General features: G+C 44.1%; 2 protein-coding genes across 6 annotated transcripts in view; one reads left to right on the top strand and one right to left on the bottom strand.

Annotated features, from left to right (window-relative positions):
• The window catches only part of LOC119161199 (uncharacterized), a 71941-nt gene that overhangs the window by 23789 nt on the left and 30061 nt on the right, over positions 1-18091 (bottom strand). For 4 of the 5 annotated variants that reach the window (XR_012887447.1, XR_005108429.2, XR_005108428.2 and 1 more), the window contains exon 2: positions 1407-1695. Coding sequence is in view for 1 of the 5 variants with exons in the window: in XM_075879792.1 (XP_075735907.1) it covers positions 1460-1695 (236 nt within the window). In the remaining 4 variants the exon portion in view is untranslated. Of the gene's footprint in view, positions 1-97; positions 1696-18091 lie in introns of those variants that run through there. The other variant, XM_075879792.1, reaches the window with a different exon arrangement.
• GABA-B-R1 (gamma-aminobutyric acid type B receptor subunit 1) overlaps positions 1-18091 on the top strand; it is an 84496-nt gene that overhangs the window by 40866 nt on the left and 25539 nt on the right. Inside the window, exons 11-14 of the mRNA XM_037413555.2 lie at positions 2384-2516; positions 4142-4249; positions 6708-6927; positions 15966-16093. Coding sequence (XP_037269452.1) covers positions 2384-2516; positions 4142-4249; positions 6708-6927; positions 15966-16093 — 589 coding nt within the window. The remainder of the gene's footprint in view (positions 1-2383; positions 2517-4141; positions 4250-6707; positions 6928-15965; positions 16094-18091) is intronic.

The following is an 18091-nucleotide window of genomic DNA, read 5'->3' as shown; positions in this document are numbered from 1 at the left end:
CTCTTTATTGCGCACACAATTTTTAGTGTCCAACTAAAATTTCTCGTGTGACCTGGTAAATCGCCCTTTATGAAGTAAATGACAAACAAAACAAAAATCATGTGGACATCTGATTTTTTTTTAATCTACACTCCACTTTCACTTGATGACACTTCATGGTTTCGCATTCGTTCTCCATTGTCCTGTGGCTGCACAGATGGACTTCCTGCTTCCTATGTGTGCGAGCAGACGCCGAGCAGATGACACGACGTGATGCGAATAAATATATGTATAGAGGCTAATCAGCCTTTCTATTGGCCACGGAGCCTTGTAGCCTTGACACCGCTGAAAGGAACTTCTGAGATGGAGTATAGGTTGCTCCCCATAGAGTTTCTAAAGCTCAATCTTTCCTCGTAACATAAATACCGGTCTTCAACTCTACTCGAAATCAAAATATGAGGTTGAATAGTGTTCATGTCATCATCACCATCATTTATTTATCCTTAACAGCCCCTCATGGGACATTACATGGGGGGGTCTAACAATAAATAACTCCGGGTCACAAGGAGGTGCCATATAAATACTGCTTTGAAAAACAATGCAAAAATCACAAGAAAAAACAAGAAGCAAAAAAGAAAGACAACATTAAAATTGGAAGGCAGATAAATGCACAAAGAACACATCTGCTATTCAGCATGCTGACATTAATGCTGTAACAATAAATCTTTAAATTTAACATAACCTCTTTTGCTAACAATATCGTCAGGAAGTGCATTCAAATCCTATATGGCAATCGGTAGAAATGATTTGTTGAAGGCTTTAGTTGAACCACAAATGTGTTGAGCAGTGTGACAAACAGACGCTAAGATGGTCTTATGGGTCGTACGAAAGTAGAATGAAAGGATAGGCGACTCAGACTGTGAGCACGTTTAATCCTACTTATTCGAAATACGGAAAAACAGCGAATTCGAACTTCTACAATGATTCTCAGCATCATTGCATTGCCTGAAAGTACTTTAACATCTGAGGCAAGTTTATCAATACTTGAGTCGGCTGCAGAGCTTTGGCTGCTTAACCGATTTATATGTGCTATTTTTTCCAGAGCAAGATTGGAAATTGACTCCTCAACATTTTACTGAGTAGCGCAAGTTCGCCTAACCCAGTATTTTCAAGCTTTCAACGCGAGATATGGCTACAACGATAGAATCAAGGGAAGGCTGACAAGTACTATTTCCTTTGGGTCCTGGATCCAATTCAACGTCCTCTGCTAATACTAGCAGAAGGCAAACGACATAGGCATTGATACACTGGTAGCAAGTAATCGACAATGTTTTCCGGAACCAATCAATGGCATAAATGGGGCATGACACTGCAAGCAGAAAGGCATTGTCGGAGCCAATGCAAGTCGAATTCGGCAAGTAACAAACCTGCACGAGGAAGAAGGGCATTTTCGTGACCAGCATAAGTGCGGTGGCGTGCTTCAAGTTCTTGTAGGGCGTAGGCAGTATTTATAGTCCCTCCGATGCAGCTGCACAGAACGTTGCACTTGGATTCCAGTTGAGAAACGATCAGGGGTTGAAGGCAGCAAGTAAGGTGCGGCATTGCTTGCGTTGACCGAGCCGGTGGGTTGTCGCCAATGTCCCGTTGGAAGACCAGGTCGCACCCGCTGTCCCGGAAGCACAAGGGCATTGATGCAGTGATCCTTATTAGGGCAGCCTGCATGAAGAAGAAGGACATTTTGTGACCAGCATATAGGTGCAGTGGCGTGCCCCCATATGAGCACGAATTTTGCTAATAGGGAATTTATAGGCACTTATAAGAACTTAGGCTCAAACGTCGAAAATAGGCATTTATGAGCACTATAAAAACACTCTAAAAGCCCTTTTTAACCTCTAACTTATGCTCACATATCAAAATGGCACAATAGAAACGCAAGAAGCAGAATAGGCATTTGCCTGTAATCCAGTCTAGTGATGACTGAACCACGTACACTGTACCATTACTAATACTTGCCGTTGTATTCGTTTGATTTTACACCAATAGCACTATACTGCATTCAGATTATAGGCCAGTGCGTCTTGTTCCTTCATCTATCCTTGTCCACAACAGATTATGTTTATTCACATATTGCCGCAGTGTATTTCTGAATAACTGTTTGCGGTTCGTATTTGATGTCACTGTGATTGGACTACTCAAAAGGCATTGTCTAGCCTTGTCATCCAGCCATAAAAAGAGACATCATCGTTTACGCAATGCAATAGCTTTGCAAGTTTTTGTGTACTTCGAATACACGGGTTTCGAAATTCACACACTAACAAAACCTGCTTGGCCTCAAGAATGCTGGTCGTGATTGCGGAACATGCTGTTAACCTGGCCTTACTGGCACAATTTCACATGCATGCAGGTACATACAGCTTTCCCATCCCATGTGCAATAACATTATGCTCATCGGCATCATCCTGTGCCTGGTGTGTGTCTGCCTGCTTGGCCTGGACGGACAGTTTGTCAGCGAGTTCAGATATGCACACATCTGCCAGGTAGGATAGATTCGGTGTTGTTTGCATATATAATCTAAAAGGTTGCTGGATTGTGTTGCAATGAATTTATTTGGTATTATTAGCCTGCTATACATGTGTAGCACCATTTGGGGAGTCTCTGTATTATGTAAAACTGCAAAACTCATAAAAGTGAAGAATGAAAACCAGACATGTCTAATATGTGGTTTGGTAGGAGTCATTTTAAAGTGCATACTATATCATTTAAGGAACCTTTGATTTTTTTCAATCTGTTTTCCTCAAGCTTAAGAGAGTGCCATAGGCCCACCTTTAGATAATATATATAGTAGTTTTGCAAAAAATATGAAGCATAAAGAGTGATTGGTGTAAAGCTGTCTGTTGCACAAAATGCTGCCTATTTGATTGCATGGCAGCATAAATGTTGCAGCGTTTACTTATTGTTACAAAACTGTACTTGATGACAGTAGCAGCAGCCTCAAGTTTTTATGTGCATTCATGCAGCTGCTAAAATTAACAGGTAGTTTTAGCACCTCTTGCTGGACATGTTATTAAATATATCATGCTTGTACAATTGGGCAGTCAGATGACACTGGCAGTAAGAATGCTTCTGTACCTTTCGTGAGGATATTAATGTCAACTGCCTATACTAACCATAAGATTTCTGAGCTGACGACCTGGCAAATTTGCTAACAGTCTTTCTATAAGTGCGCATGTAGCTAACGCCTGCAGGAAAATGACCATTCTTTGCTTTGCGGAAACCTCTGACCTCACAATTTCTTAGTTTTCTCAACTTAATTATGTTTCTGGCCTAATAAAATAATTCCTAGCATTTATAACATTTTTCTCAGAGCCTTGAACTTAGTATCGATAAGTGTACTTGTTTTTCTTTTTAAAAATTTTTATTTATCTGCTACTTTAGCGGCTAAAACTGCTCGACATGTTATAGCTCGGCTTTTTCATTCCTCAATGTTTTGGCACCTTCTCAAGCTTTCTCGGTTATTCGATCAGATTGCTTGCATAATATGAAGGGTTAAGTACATTCTGGACCTTATGCAAGCATCAGCGACAAAATTGAAATGTATGATAACACGTGTATAGAAGCCAATGCATTTTACTGAAGAGGTTCAATTTTTTACTGTGCTCAGTGCTATCACTGTACTTTGAGTGTTTTGGTTTGCCAAGCACAAGTTTGCTCTCTAAAGAGTTCACTCTTAGGTTTGGCTCCAAATCACAGCCTTGTGACAGTATGAAATAACTCGCCTATTACAATATTTTATAAACTTGCTAGCATGAGCTGGCACTCTTTGGTCACCACTGACCCTTGTGCCATAAAATACTATATATCATCATCATAAACTTGCTTTCAAGCAAGGCTGCAGTGTTTTATTTGTTTGTCCTATGTTTGTTTTGTTCTTCAGCAGCGGTGCACACACGCTTCATTCTATGTATGAAATGTAGTTACAAACTGTGAGCATCTACTGGGTGTAAACACTTCTTGAGCAACTGAAACTTTGTGCATGAAAAATAAACACGTGAAACTGGAAATGAAAAATGGAGCGGGGTTTTAAAGAGTGAAAAGTTGGGAGCTTACAATGTTGGCATAGTAGAAAACCTGCGTTAACAACTTCGCTTGTCATTCATTGCAGGCTCGTTCGTGGTTCCTGGCCATTGGGTTCACGCTGTCGTTTGGTGCTATGTTCTCCAAGATATGGAGAGTGCACCGTCTTACGACAAAGTCCAAGTCCGAAAGCAAGGTATCTTCTACGAGGAATTAAAAGATTTTTTCTGCCAAGTTCTATGGGACATTTGATGGTGCTGGCATAAACAAGAAATTTCATCACAAAAAAAGAAAAAAAGAAGAAAGAAAGGAAGAAAAGTTACGGGAGGAGAAAGAAATTTTAATTTTCTGTGAAGAGTTGCCTTTCGCTATTATTTGCAGGTAGCAGGTCTTTTTTTTTCATTAATAATTAAACTTCAATAGCCTAATTTAAGTTCCTGTGTTTTTTTTTACAGCAGGAACTTACTACTAGCAAAGACATATTTAATACTAACTTCAAGAAAGTGTAGCCATTTTAATAAAAAAGCTCAAAATATCAATACGGTTAAGGGTTAAAGATGCTTCCAGGTCTTGTACTTGGGACAAGAACAGCTTAAGGGTTAAAGATGCTTCCAAGTCTTGTACTTGGGACAAGAACAGCTATTGCTTGGCCTGCCACTGTATCATTGTGTATGGGGCACTTGTTAATGACGTGCAAAAGGGCACTACCCAGCAAGTGGCAGAAACCTTTTATTGCTTTCCCAACACTCAAAGAAACTCATGAGCAGCACAACTTAAATCTTTCGTTACCACACCTATTCAAATCGATCACCGGTGATCAATGCTTTGGGTCGTCGATTTTAGCATGTTGAATTTGTTTTTATCATACTGAGCACTTTCTAGTAGTTAGTCCAACGTTTCAACTTTCAGAATCAATTTGAATTTGCCTGTTTTGGCTACACAGCGATTTTTGACAGATCTTTGCGAGAACCAATGTGCTTGTGTTGGCAATATGCTCTTGACTGGCGAACTTGACAGAAGTGCATGCTCCTTGTGGTTATGCCACAATAACATCAAAGTTCTGTCATCAAATTAATATTTGCAAGTCAAATATCAAATCAAGGTGTCAGCTTCACAATCTGACAGTGTTGAGCTGTAATAATAGCCAGAAATTGAGGCCAGCTATTCAATGGAAGGTGGTGTTAGGTGCCAGGGAGAATTTATTCCTCAAAAAAATATTTCTGAAGGTTTGCCACATGTATGAAATGTGCAGGTGGCCTATCTAGCCAGTTTTCAGCAGCTTTGGTATTGCTTGTATGGTTATATCAGACACCAGGCTGCATCTAGTGTTACTAGTTGCTCCTATGGCATCGTCATCATGCTGACATGGGTGGGCACCTGTGCTGCAAAAAGCAGGCGCTGCTCAGAACTGTCTTGCAGCCACATCTGAATTGAGTGAGGACGAGCTTAGAGTCCGAGGTTGACAGCACCTCAGCTTCATGTTTTATGACAACGATGTTTTGCGTCAACCTGAGACATCCCCAGCCATTCACGGGTTTGTTTTGCTTACGGTCTCAAGTTGTCCCCTCCATCGCAACTGCATAGCTGCTGACCTTTGTGCACAATCTTATAGCTAGCTACTCTGGTTGCGTGCGAGGTCCACATGTCGCTGGGGCGCAGTGTGCTGGCGTTGGCTGTAAAGCTTCTCCTCACGACAAGAAGGCCACCAGAGCACATTTCGGCTTTGACTACGGAGCAGTGCGAAACATTTTAGACGTGCTTTTCTTTTTGCTATGATGTCAAAAAATGCAAAGAACTATGCTTGGATGCCCCTATTGGAGCGCCAACCTATGCAGAGTGAGGTGGCTCATAGAAAGAGGTGGTGCTAGACGAGCTAGTGAAGTTCATTGAACACCTGATTCATCAAGACATTGTTTACATCGCGGGAATTCACTTATATTCGAACACCTGCAGGCTCTTATTGTAAAAAACAAAAATTAATTGCTAAATGCGCATGAGTACACCTATGTCTCAAGAAAAATCAAGCAATGCTTTACCGCATGGCACGAGCATTGAAGCAGCACCTTGGTTCATATTTTCTTTTGCTATGTTAATAGAAACTTTAGGTACGACAATAATTTTTTTATACTGTTCCTGAGTCATTTATCTTTAAAATGTATATTCTTAATTTTTTTTGATATTTTTGCACATATAGTGTTTTTTATTGCACTGTGTACCAGTTGGCTGCCAAAAATTACTCACTTTTCACATCTTTATTAATGCTTAACTATTTTCGTTGCTTCACAACATATATTTTTTCAGAAAGAGCATTTCATTTTGCAAAATTTTTTATGCTGCGATGCGTGCTGCAGTACTTTTCAAACTGGCAAAAGATATTTTCCCGAGGCATATGAAAAATTGCCATTTTTACGCAGTAACGAAAATGTCAAGATATTACTTCATGTAACAATATTTATATAAATCTTGGTAAGCTTTTCTTACACATCAGTTCACTATATGGCCTTAAAATGGAATATATAACTCCCACTAACCACTTGAGGCTGCAGAATTGAGGCTATATCACAAAACGTAGACAGTTCTATGATATGGCCCCGATTCTGCACGTGGCCCCTGCATTATATGCACGAAATGTAAAAATCTTTTGTGCCATGCAGGGCCTGTCTTTCCAGCGCGTGGAGAGCTGGAAGCTGTATGGGATGGTGGGCGGCCTCGTGTTGGTGGATGCAGTGATCCTGTCTGCCTGGCAGCTGGTAGACCCCATGCAGCGCCACCTCGAAGTCTTTCCTCTTGAACCACCTGCCCTCTCTGATGAGGATGTTCGCATTGAGCCTGCCCTCGAGCACTGCGAGTCACGCAACCATGCCATCTGGCTCGGTGCGTATCATCTTGCATTAATCGCTGATGGTTTGCTATTTTGGTGCCTTAATTGTTGGCTGAGTGCAGCTGTCATGTCTTGTTTTATTTCTTTTGTTGCTGTGACTGCATGAAAAATAATTTTCTAGGCAAGTAGGTTTTCTCAAATGAGAGTACTTTTACCCTTGTCATACGGCCACCACTTTGTTTAACTTTATCAATGTAAAGCTTTGCTAGGTAGTTCGATGTAGTTAGAGTTGTATTAGTGTCACACGGCAATGACAAGGTTGCAATAATTGCTGCAAGAGGGCTCAGCTGGCGCTGTTTGACTTTCGCAGAAGTATCCCAATTTCATCTCTAGTTGCTTTTTTGTGAATCTTCGTTATGCAGTTTAAAAAAACAATATCAAGTATGTCTCAAGCAAAGAAATCATTAAAAATTATTTCATATGGAAACGCATTCGCTAAATGTAGTAATGCTGGCAGCGAGCGGGCCACCTTGTGCCTAACACTATGTTTGTTTGCAATTGCGCTGTGCTCGACGACTACCTAGTTGTTTTTGTAACCCATGTACGAAAGTCCTTGTGTTTCCTTTTCTCGTGAGCGCACTCCAAGTTACCCTTGAATTAGGTCGGGTTCCATTACCCATTCCTGTGGCCGTCGAAGCAAGTGACAATGATGCTGCCCTCTTAGTCATTCCTCTCTTGGGCACACGCAAACACGGCAACGACAACGACCACCCACATAGATGAGATACTTTTGAATGGCGGAGCCCGGCCCGACTCGCGAGGCGCGGTGTGGAGGGCACCAGTGTGGAGAGGAGCTGCACTCTGGCAGGCGTATATATATGTATAGAAACATACGTTATGAATGAGTACTGCAACAAAAGAATGTTTAATATTGCCAAAATGTATTATTGCTGTCACTGTGGCAATTTACTGCCAAACTTTTTTTCTGACCTGCAGCTACTGGGAACGAGCATACCTTGTTCCGCTGCAAAGGGAGATCGTCGAACGTCCTTTGCGAAATGCTTCGTTTACCTTCGTTTGCGTAAGGGTGCCCATGTGACACGGAACGCATCTCTCTTGTCGTAAGGACGAGGGAGATGCGGGTGACCGTGTGACAGAGGTATTGCACATGGAGTATATTCTTGATAATCTATACTTTTGGCAAATTAAAACAAATTTTGAATTCTTGGTTGGCCTTGCTATGTTTTCAATGAATTTTTAAAAGGGGTTTAATTCAAACTGCTCCTCTACACTGATACGGTTAATTCATACCTTATGCTTGTCCTTGCATCTCTTGATTGCTTTCACTGGTAGCTGAACATTTGCGTTGTTATATTGCCAACATTTGCAAATAAAGTCAGTTGCCTTCCTGCACATCATTTCGTAGTAATAGCTCTGAGGCCACCATTAGAACTGGGTATGGACTATTGCAGGTTGTGAAGCACCTTTGTTTGAAGGCATTAAGAGTGCAGCTGTACATGCTCTTTGTGCAGCTGTTAGTAAATTTATAGAGACTGCAAGCTTGCCATAAAAAAAAACTAATATTGACAGTTGCAGTTTCTTCATGATTCAGATAGACAAACTAATATTGACAATCCCTCAGGAAAGTTTGCAATTCGACCTGCCAAAGTGGTCTAGTGGCCAACGCACTCGGCTGCTGACCTGCAGGTTGCAAGATCAAATCTCCGCCGTGGTGGCAGTATTTTCAGTGGAACCGAAAATGCTTGAGGCCCGTGTGCTTAGGTTTATGTGCACGTTAAAGAACCCCAGGTGGTCGAAATTTCCGGAACCCTCCACTACGGCGTCTCTCATAATTATGTGATGGTTTTGGGACGTCAAGTTTGCAATTCCAAGGATGGCTTGCAGCCCTGCATTTCAAGTTACATTCATAAGAAGAGAAGAAAATAAACTTTATCATGGAATATCTGTTTGTATACCCTTGCTCAGGAGACTGTACATTTACTGCAGTCCAGCGACAACATGCTTTGGCTCTCAAGTGTGAATAGAAGAAGGGTGCATAGCAACTACCTGAAAAAAGTTGCAGGTCTATCCAATAAAAAGTTGAGTAAGTGAGAATAATATCAAGCACTTTATTACAAGTTGCAAGACATTGTGCCACTGGTGTGCCTTTTTCTTGGTTTGGTACCTTGTTAGTGCCTAAATTGTAATCATCAGTGTATGCTGGAATTTACACCAGAGGACATGTGAGTGAAAATATAGCAAGGTTTTGTGGAGCTGATGGAGACAGCTGAAACAAGCTTTGCTTGTCTTATTTACTTTTGTGGCTGAAAACCGCTGGACAGGTCTTGATGAGAGGGTATGAAACAAAACAATAACTTTTTTTTTACATGTGATGAGCATGCATGCACCATCATTCAAAGTTTGCATGCAGGCAATCATGTTTTTGTATAATCATTAATTTCTGGTTTAGTTATACAAGTGCCCATTGGATACATTGACTGGTAATGCAACACACATGCGGCACTCGGCTGCTGCGCACGTAACTATTTGCAACCTTTCTATGATCAAAATAAGCTTTTTTCATGCCTACAGCGTTTCTGTTTACTTGAATCGTATGTTATTTCTTGTTTTGTTTTTTAATTGGGACATTTTCTTTGTAAAGCTTTTAATTGAATTTTAATGAAAATTTTAATTAAAAGATGCCTATATACAACATGATATGCAACAAGGCAGTTATAGAATATTGTTACGGAAAAAAAATTCCGCCATATCCACGAAGTGAATGATGATGAGTGGGCGAAGCTCCAGAGGTAAACCTGGTAAACCATGAATCCTCTTTACATTTTGCCCACTCGATTTTATTACATCGCTCCCCCTAGCGTACGTCGCCGCACTAAATCGAACGATTGCCTTCAACCAATGACTCGCGCCATATGTGACATCATTCCTATTTTATAAGATCTCGCGTCTTTCATCAACTACAAGTACCGCTTTCTAGTTTATAACATCTTGCATCTTTTCATCATCAGCTACAAGTACCACCATCTAGTAAACACTACAAGAACTAAACGAGAGGTGGCTACATACAGGAGACGGTACCGCCATCTAGTGAACACTGCAAGAACTAAACTAGAGGTGGCTACATACAGGGGACCACACCGCCATCTAGTGAACACTGCAAGAACTAAACTAGAGGTGGCTACATACAGGCTACAGGGGACGCACAGCCCACGCCCTAAGGAGCTTCGCCCCTAAAAAGAGACGCCGTATCGACGAGGCTGTGGATTAGATGTATTTGAAACCAGCGGTAATGGCGTGACCAGTTCACCAGTGATCGAGCGGAGACAACCCTTCGTCTTCCTCGTCAGGCACACACGCGCGTCGCCCGCTAGAATCTCAGCATGCATGCATGTAGCATAATCCCTGGCGGCAGAAGTGCCGTCTCGGCGCATCTAAATGTCAACGTCACTAGGAGAGTGGTAGGGCTTCAAGCGCGCAACATGTACAATATTGGTAGCCTTTTGGGCACATGAAGGCGACGGGGCGACAGGACCAATTTCATATGTCACAGGAGTAACCACACGAAGGACTCAGTATGGACCTGTGTAGCGAGTAAGGAGTTTTTCTGACAAGCAAACTTGACGGGTCGAAGACCAGAGCAGGACCAAAGAACCGGGCAGAAAGTGTACGTCGCGGTGTCATTGGTCATACAAACGCCGTTGCTTCTCTTGAGAGGTCAGAAGGCGAGTACGGGTGATTTCGCGTGCGTCAGCGGCCCGAGTGATAGCATCCATGGCATATTCACTGGTCGGTACTGCAGGAGACGGTATGACGATGGCTAGAGGCAATGTTGGTTCTCAGCCAAACAGCAGAAAAAATGGAGAGTAACCGGCAGTGTCATGGTGCGAAGAATTATAGGCAAATGTGACGTACGGCAATGCAAGATTCCAGTCGGTGCGGTTGGTAGAAACATACTTAGCGAGCATGTCTGTAAGAGTTCGATTTAGACGTTCCGTGAGTTTGTTGGTTTGCGAATGGTTTGACGTAGTCAGCTTGTGTCTCATTTGACAGGACTGCAAGATGTTGGCTATGACCTTCGACAAAAAGGTTCGGCCACGGTCTGTAAGAAGCTGCCGTGGGGCTCCGTGTTGCAAAATGACATCCTTGAGGAAGAAGTCGGCGACGTCTGTGGCGCAGCTTGTTGGAAGAGCTCGTGTGATGGCATAACGCGTGGCTTGGTAGGTGGCCACAGCTATCCACTTGTTACCCTAGGAATACAAGGAGAAAGGTCTGAGTAGGTCCAAGCCAACACGGAAGAACGGTTCTGATGGAATGTCAAGTGGTTGAAGGCGTCCGGCGGGAAGTGTCGATGGCGTTTTGCGGCGCTGACATTTCTCACAAGCCGCAACGTATCTTCTAACTGAGCGTGCGAGCCCTGGCTAAAGAAGCGTCGGCGCATTCGGTCGTAAGTGCATGACACACCAAGGTGACCAGCAGTCGGAAGGTCATGAAGTTCATTTAGAACTTCCGAGCGGAGGTGTTTCGGAATGACAAGCAGCAGGGCCGGTCCATCCGGCTCAAAACTTTGGTGGTATAATACACCATCGTGGAGCACGAATGAGCGATGGGACTGATTGGAAGATGGTGATTCGAGGCGCTCAACGATAGCATGCAAGGACGCATCATGGCGCTGCTCGTCACCGATGGATGTCATTTGTGAAAGGTAAAAGACGCAAGGCTCGGTGTCGGTGTCAGGCATAGTGCTCGACTCAGCAACCGGGTAGCGGGACAGGCAGTCTGCATCCTGGTAGGCGTCCAAACTTGTACGTCACTGTGTAGGTATACTCTTGCAGTCGCAGAGCCTAGTGCCCAAGCCGGCCAGTAGGATTCTTCAGTGACGTAAGCCAACACAGCGCGTGATGGTCAGTTATTACAGAGAAATTTGTGCCATAGAAATATGGGCGGAACTTAGAAACTGCCCAAACAAGAGCAAGACACTCACGCTCTGTAATGGAATAGTTGCGCTCAGCAGCTGTGAGGAAGCAGCTAGCGTTGGCGACAACTCGGTCGTGTCCCCGTTGGCGTTGGGCTAGGATGGCTCCGATCCCGTGACCACTAGCATCGGTTCGGACTTCTGTCGGAGCGGATGGGTCAAAGTGAGCCAATATAGGTGGAGTCGTCAGAAGCGTGATTAGACGAAAAAAAGCAGCAGCTTCGTCGGTACCCCACATAAACGTGACGTCTATCTTCAGAAGCTCAGTGAGGGGTCGAGCGATGGTTGCAAAACCTTTCACAAACCTAAAGTAGGAACAATGTCCTATAAAACTCCGGACGTCTTTCACTGATCGGGGTACAGGAAAACTGGTGACTGCACGAATTTCATCCAGGTCCGGCTGCACACCAGATGCGTCGACAAGGTGGCCCAACACCGTAATTTGCCGGCGTTCGAAGTGGCACTTCGACGAGTTTAATTGAAAGCCTGCAGTGCGGAATATGTCGAGAATAGCTGACAAATGCTGAAGGTGGGCCTCCAATGTTGGCGAATATACAACGACATCGTCAAGATAACAAAGGCATGTTGACCATTTGAACCTTTGTAGCAGAGAGTCCATCATGCGCCTGAACGTGGCTGGGGCGTTGCATAGCCCAAACGGCATAACCTTGAACTGATATAGGCCGTCTGGAGTTACAAACGCTGTCTTCTCTTGGTCTTTTTCGTCGACAGCAATCTGCCAGTAGCCGGAACGTAGGTCTATTAAAGAAAAGTATCGGGCGCCGTGGAGACAATCGAGAGTGTCATCGATGCGGGGTAAAGGGTAAAAATCTTTTTTCGTGGTTCTATTCAGATGGTGGTAATCCATGCAGAAGTGCCACGTGCCATCTTTCTTTTTAACGAGCACAACGGGGGACGCCCAAGGGTTCGAAGAGGGTTCAATAATTCCTTTGGCTAGCATCTTGGCGACTCCTTGTTGAATTACTTTACGCTCGGTGGCAGACACCCGGTATGGCCGCTGATGAATGGGATAAGAATCACTTGTGGTAATGCGGTGCTTGACGAGTGAAGTCTGATCGAGTGGGCGGCTGTCTATGTCGAATGTGTCGTGGTATGAAGCCAGAAGGCGGCAGAGCGCGGCTGACTTCTCAGGTTCGAGGTCAGGGGCGATCATGGAGCGTAAGGTTGCATCGAGGCACGTGGTAACCTGCGAGTGACATGGGTGATCGGGACATACGTCTTCCGCAAAACAGGTGATGTGGTCGTCAATTAAGAGTCTTAGTGTGGCAACCAATATTCCTTGACGTAGCACTTGTTTTATGAAACCAAAATTAATAACAGGTAAATATGTTCGGTTAGAGGCCATGGTTACAACGGAGTGTGGGACAGTAATATCGCGCGCCAGGAAAACATCAGGAATCGGCGTCACCATATAATCACCGTCGAGCACGGGAGAGGGTGTAGCCAATTCAACGAATGTGAGAGCTTTAGGTGGTATCTGGAAGAAGTCAGAGGTGCACAAGCTGTTCGGGAGTTCAGGGTGAGAATTTGGGAGAAGAGGAAGTTCTAGGCAGAGAGTAATTCAACGAATGTGAGAGCTTTAGGTGGTATCTGGAAGAAGTCAGAGGTGCACAAGCTGTTCGGGAGTTCAGGGTGAGAATTTGGGAGAAGAGGAAGTTCTAGGCAGAGAGTACCGGCGGCACAATCGATCAGAGAAGAATGCGTCGATAGGAAGTCCATGCCGAAGATTAGGTTGTGAGAGCAATTTTCAGGCTCCGTAAATAAAACGGGGACATGGCGGCCAGCAATACTAACGTGAGAGGTACACATTCCAGTGATGGCCACAGTTCTGCCATCAGCGACACGGAGGACTTTAGTTGCTGCAGGCGTGAGGACTTTTCTGAGCAGGCGACACAGATGAGCACTCATTATCGACACTTCAGCTTCGGTATCAACTAACGTCGTCAAAGAAATGCCGTCCACATACACCTCAATCAAATTCGTATTAGTGGGGAGCGTCAACGGAGGATTTGGATCAGTCGCAATTGATGCAGCACTACCTCCTCGAGCTGCATGATCTAGTTTTCCGTCCAAGAGGATCTATAGTTGACCGGCGACGGATAGTGGCGTGGTTGGGGCGATGGGGAACGGCGGCATTGAGGTGACAGCGAACGAGCGGTGGAGCGGCTGTTAGAGATGTCGGAAGAAGGGTACAGACGACTGGGCGAATACCGACGGGAGTCCTCGTATAGGCGAGAAGAGGAAAATGGGCTCCAGTTGGAGGGCGTCCAAGTGCTGCGGCATCAGCGGGAGATATGGCCAACTCGGTGGCAGCGGAAGCAGATCGGTCTGTCGTCTGCAGTTCTCCATTCCGTCGGATTGCGGGATCGTGGAATAAAATGTAAGTCATGGCATGGTGCATTATTTGTCATTGGTCTGGAGGTGGGTTGGGAGGCAGAGCAGGCCACAGGAATACTGAGCTTTGCAATTTCCTGTCTCACGACGGCTCGAATAACGGAGATCGCCGGAAGCGTTTGTACAATGCCATGGTCGAGCGGATGTGGAGGAAATGGTGCCGAACTTTGTGCCTCAAGCTCCCGTCGAACTATACGTGTCACACTGTCCTGCATGAGTAGTGCGGAACCGAGATCTGTGCAGGTTGATGTAACAGCCGTGTTTGGTAGCCGCGTAAACTGAGGCAGAACACGGCGGCTTTTGGCCATTTCGAAGCGGCGGCATTCCTTAGTAATCATATCTACGGTCGTGATGTTGGTGTACACGAGCAAGTTGAAGGTGTCGTCCACGACGCCCTTGAGTATGTGGCCCACCTTGTCACACTCTGTCATTTGCTCATCCACTTTCCGGCACAACGCGAGCACGTCCTGTATGTACGAGACATATGATTCAGTTGAGGACTGTGCACGAGTGGCAAGTTCTTTTCGCGCTTCCATTTGGCGACCGGACGGGTCCCCAAAGAGGTCGCGTAGTCGCTCCTTGAAGATATCCCAGTTGGTGAGCTCGGTCTCATGGGCGTCGAACCGAACACGTGGGGTGCCGTCCATGTAAAATATTACGTTGGCAGGCATCATTGTAGGCTCCCATCGGTGTGTCTGGCTAACACGCTCGTACATACGGAGCCAGTAGTCAATGTCAAGCACAGGTTGTGCGGAGAATGTACCGGGATCATGGGGGTGCGGCATCGTCAGGTATGTGGTGGCCGGAGCTACAGATGGAGATGCTGATGGGTTGGTGTTATTGGTAGCCATGGCCGGAGACTGAACAGTGCGGCCACTGCGAAGCTTCGTGGTGAGGACAAGGAACGTTCCACCTCCACCAAATATGTTACGGAAAAGAAGAGACCCCGTATCGACGAGGCTGTAGATTAGATGTATTTGAAACCAGTGGTAATGGCGTGACCAGTTCACCAGTGATCAAGCGGAGACAACCCTTCGTCTTCCTCGTCAGGCACACATGCGCGTCGCCCCCTAGAATCTCAGTATGCATGCATGTAGCAGTATAAAACGATTTGCATAAAGCTAGCTGTACTATGTATTTATTGACCTTTTCAATTAAAACTGAGATATAGAGATTTTGAGCTGATTTTCCTCATCTTTATTTGATGTAATGGTGCGAAGGTGTGATGTACAGCTATAAGGGCTTGTTGCTCATATTTTGCATCTCCCTTGCATATGGTATATACATATAACATCTGGCATACACGCCTTTCATGGAAACCAAGAAGTAAAATGTATTAACAAAAGAGGTTGATGGGGAGTAACGCTGACCGGCAGCAAAAATAAAAATTTATTAGGTCGAGAAACACATTATGTAGAATCCTATCAACAAGATTGTCCTGTAGATGTTTGTTTCGGCCTGTGCGGAAAGGTCACATGGCAGTTCCAGTATTGAAAACATAACAGTAAATCTCATATTTTACACGAAATGCCGAAAAGTTTGGTCGATGATTAAAAGGACCTTCCTGACCAACTCAATATCTTTGTGCAAAATTGTCAAAAATTATTTTTGGGTCCCCAAGTGTTTTGACGCAGCAAACTGAGCTGATTTTCCTCATCTTTCTTTTCGTCTTTTTTGTCGCAGGTGTGATGTACAGCTATAAGGGCTTGTTGCTCATATTTGGCATCTTCCTTGCATATGAGACACGGAGTGTCAAGATCAAGCAGCTCAACGACTCACGCCTTGTTGGCATGAGCATATACAACGTTGTGGTGAGCACCTCAAATTTACTGGTACCTACGTTTTAAATCAAGAACCTGCGAAGTACGCTCAAACCTCAATTTAATGGACTCTGATATAATGAATCATCGGTTATAATGAAGTAAGTGAAAAAATAGTTGTCATAAGTAGTGTTAAGAATATGTGGTTATAACAAATTTTCAGATATAACAAAGCATTTTCGCAGCAGATGTGAATTTGTCATAACGAGGCTTGAGTATACTATTAAAGGGGCTCATTTTTGGTTCTTTACAGACAATTAGTAGTAAGGCTACAGTTCTATGAGGGTGAAATGTAAGAACTGATCATGTAGTGATGATGCAACACGTCTCACGCATCTGTGCTAAAGGTTATTTCTCAGAATTTTCGGAAGGCTTTTGTTACTATAGAGAATTTTTTGGGTGAAAATGGTACAGGAAATGCATCATTGAGGGACATTGGCTGGATGTAAAAAAGTGAATTTGTTCTCTTCTGTGCTCTGTTGTATGTCTTGTGATCTTGGCAAAGCGCAAAAGCTGTCTACAAGTCGAAAGCTGTAAGTAAGTGTTCTAACCTGAAATTTTCAAGTAGCAAGCATCTGCTAGAAATCGGTGTCATACACAGGGAATTTTTCTAGCTGCAACTCGATATATGCTTGCTGGTGCATGCTGGCTCACTTGCACACACCTGTGCACCATCCACATGGAACAAAGAATGGCATTTACCATCCACAAATGCCACATGGTAGGTAGCATTGGGTCACTCCTTGCTAGGTGCCTTACCGAAAGTCACTAGCGATTATGCTTCATTTACGGTGCCTCAAATTGCCTATCAAAGCCTTTGAACGTAATTGTTTTCAGTTTGGAGTTGTGAAATTCGGCAGATCCCACATACTTTGGGAATCAATGTGATGCTTAGCATGTAGAGGGAAGGCAACTGTGTTGTAATTTTTTATGGAGCAAAATGTTACGAGACAACACTAAAGTATATACAAATGTTGTACGCGCAGTCATATGTTGACAGTCACATATGTTTTATATAACCACTTGTTAAGTAGTTGCGTGATGATGCCAACAGCAAGTGGGCATTAGCAACACCACAAGTGGTGCCAGCGAGCATGACAGCCATGGACGCAGCTACATAAATCAGCTTTAGTGGATGGCGCTCAACCACGATTGACGCTAACCCAACATGACGGCTGTCTCATAAGAATACGTATATAATGTTAGTAGAATTGAGTAGCCAGCACTGAAACCACAGCTGACATTTCACGAACATTACGGTCTACTTGAAAAGCAGTTTTGAGACCCGGTGTGGCTCTGTAGTAGAATACAGTAGACTCTCAGTAAATGGAACCTGAAGAGACCGGGAAAATGTGTTCCATTTAACAGGAGTTCCGTTTACTGAGAGGGGAACATGGCTGCAGGATACAAGCCCGTAACCAAGTATTGCAGAGGCAATAGTTCCATTTAAGCAGTAGTTTCATTTAACAGATTTTCGTTTACTGAGAGTTTACTTCACTTAATTGCCATGCAGAATGCTGGGGTTTGATTTCTGCTGGCACCATGACATTTATTTCATTTCATTTATTTACTCTCAAGGCACTGGGCATTACAGAGAGGAGTGGGACAACAAATATTAATAAGTAAAACAATACAGCAGGATTAGAATAAATTATAATGGACTTTCAGAAGTGATTGATTTGAACGCGTTGACGTCTGTGATTGAAGCGATCGATGCGGGAAGGTGGTTCCAGTCAGTACATGTTCTAGGGATGAAAGAGTTGAAGTGCTGGTTCGTATGGCAGAAGGGAACCCCAACCTCGTATTGATGGTCATTGCGTGCTGATATGTAGGCTGGTGGAAAAAACAGTGAATCAGAGAGGGTTCTGTTAGTTCCGTTAATTCTTTGCATTCGTCGGGTCAATGCTGCCGATGTCAGCATTTTCTTAACATTGAAATTACCAATGTCTGTTCTGGGTTGACATGAACTGTCAATCACCTGTGGCACAT

Source organism: Rhipicephalus microplus, chromosome X, assembly GCF_043290135.1.
Source record: "Rhipicephalus microplus isolate Deutch F79 chromosome X, USDA_Rmic, whole genome shotgun sequence".
Taxonomy (NCBI): domain Eukaryota; kingdom Metazoa; phylum Arthropoda; class Arachnida; order Ixodida; family Ixodidae; genus Rhipicephalus; species Rhipicephalus microplus.
This window is presented reverse-complemented; position numbering and strand designations above follow the sequence as displayed.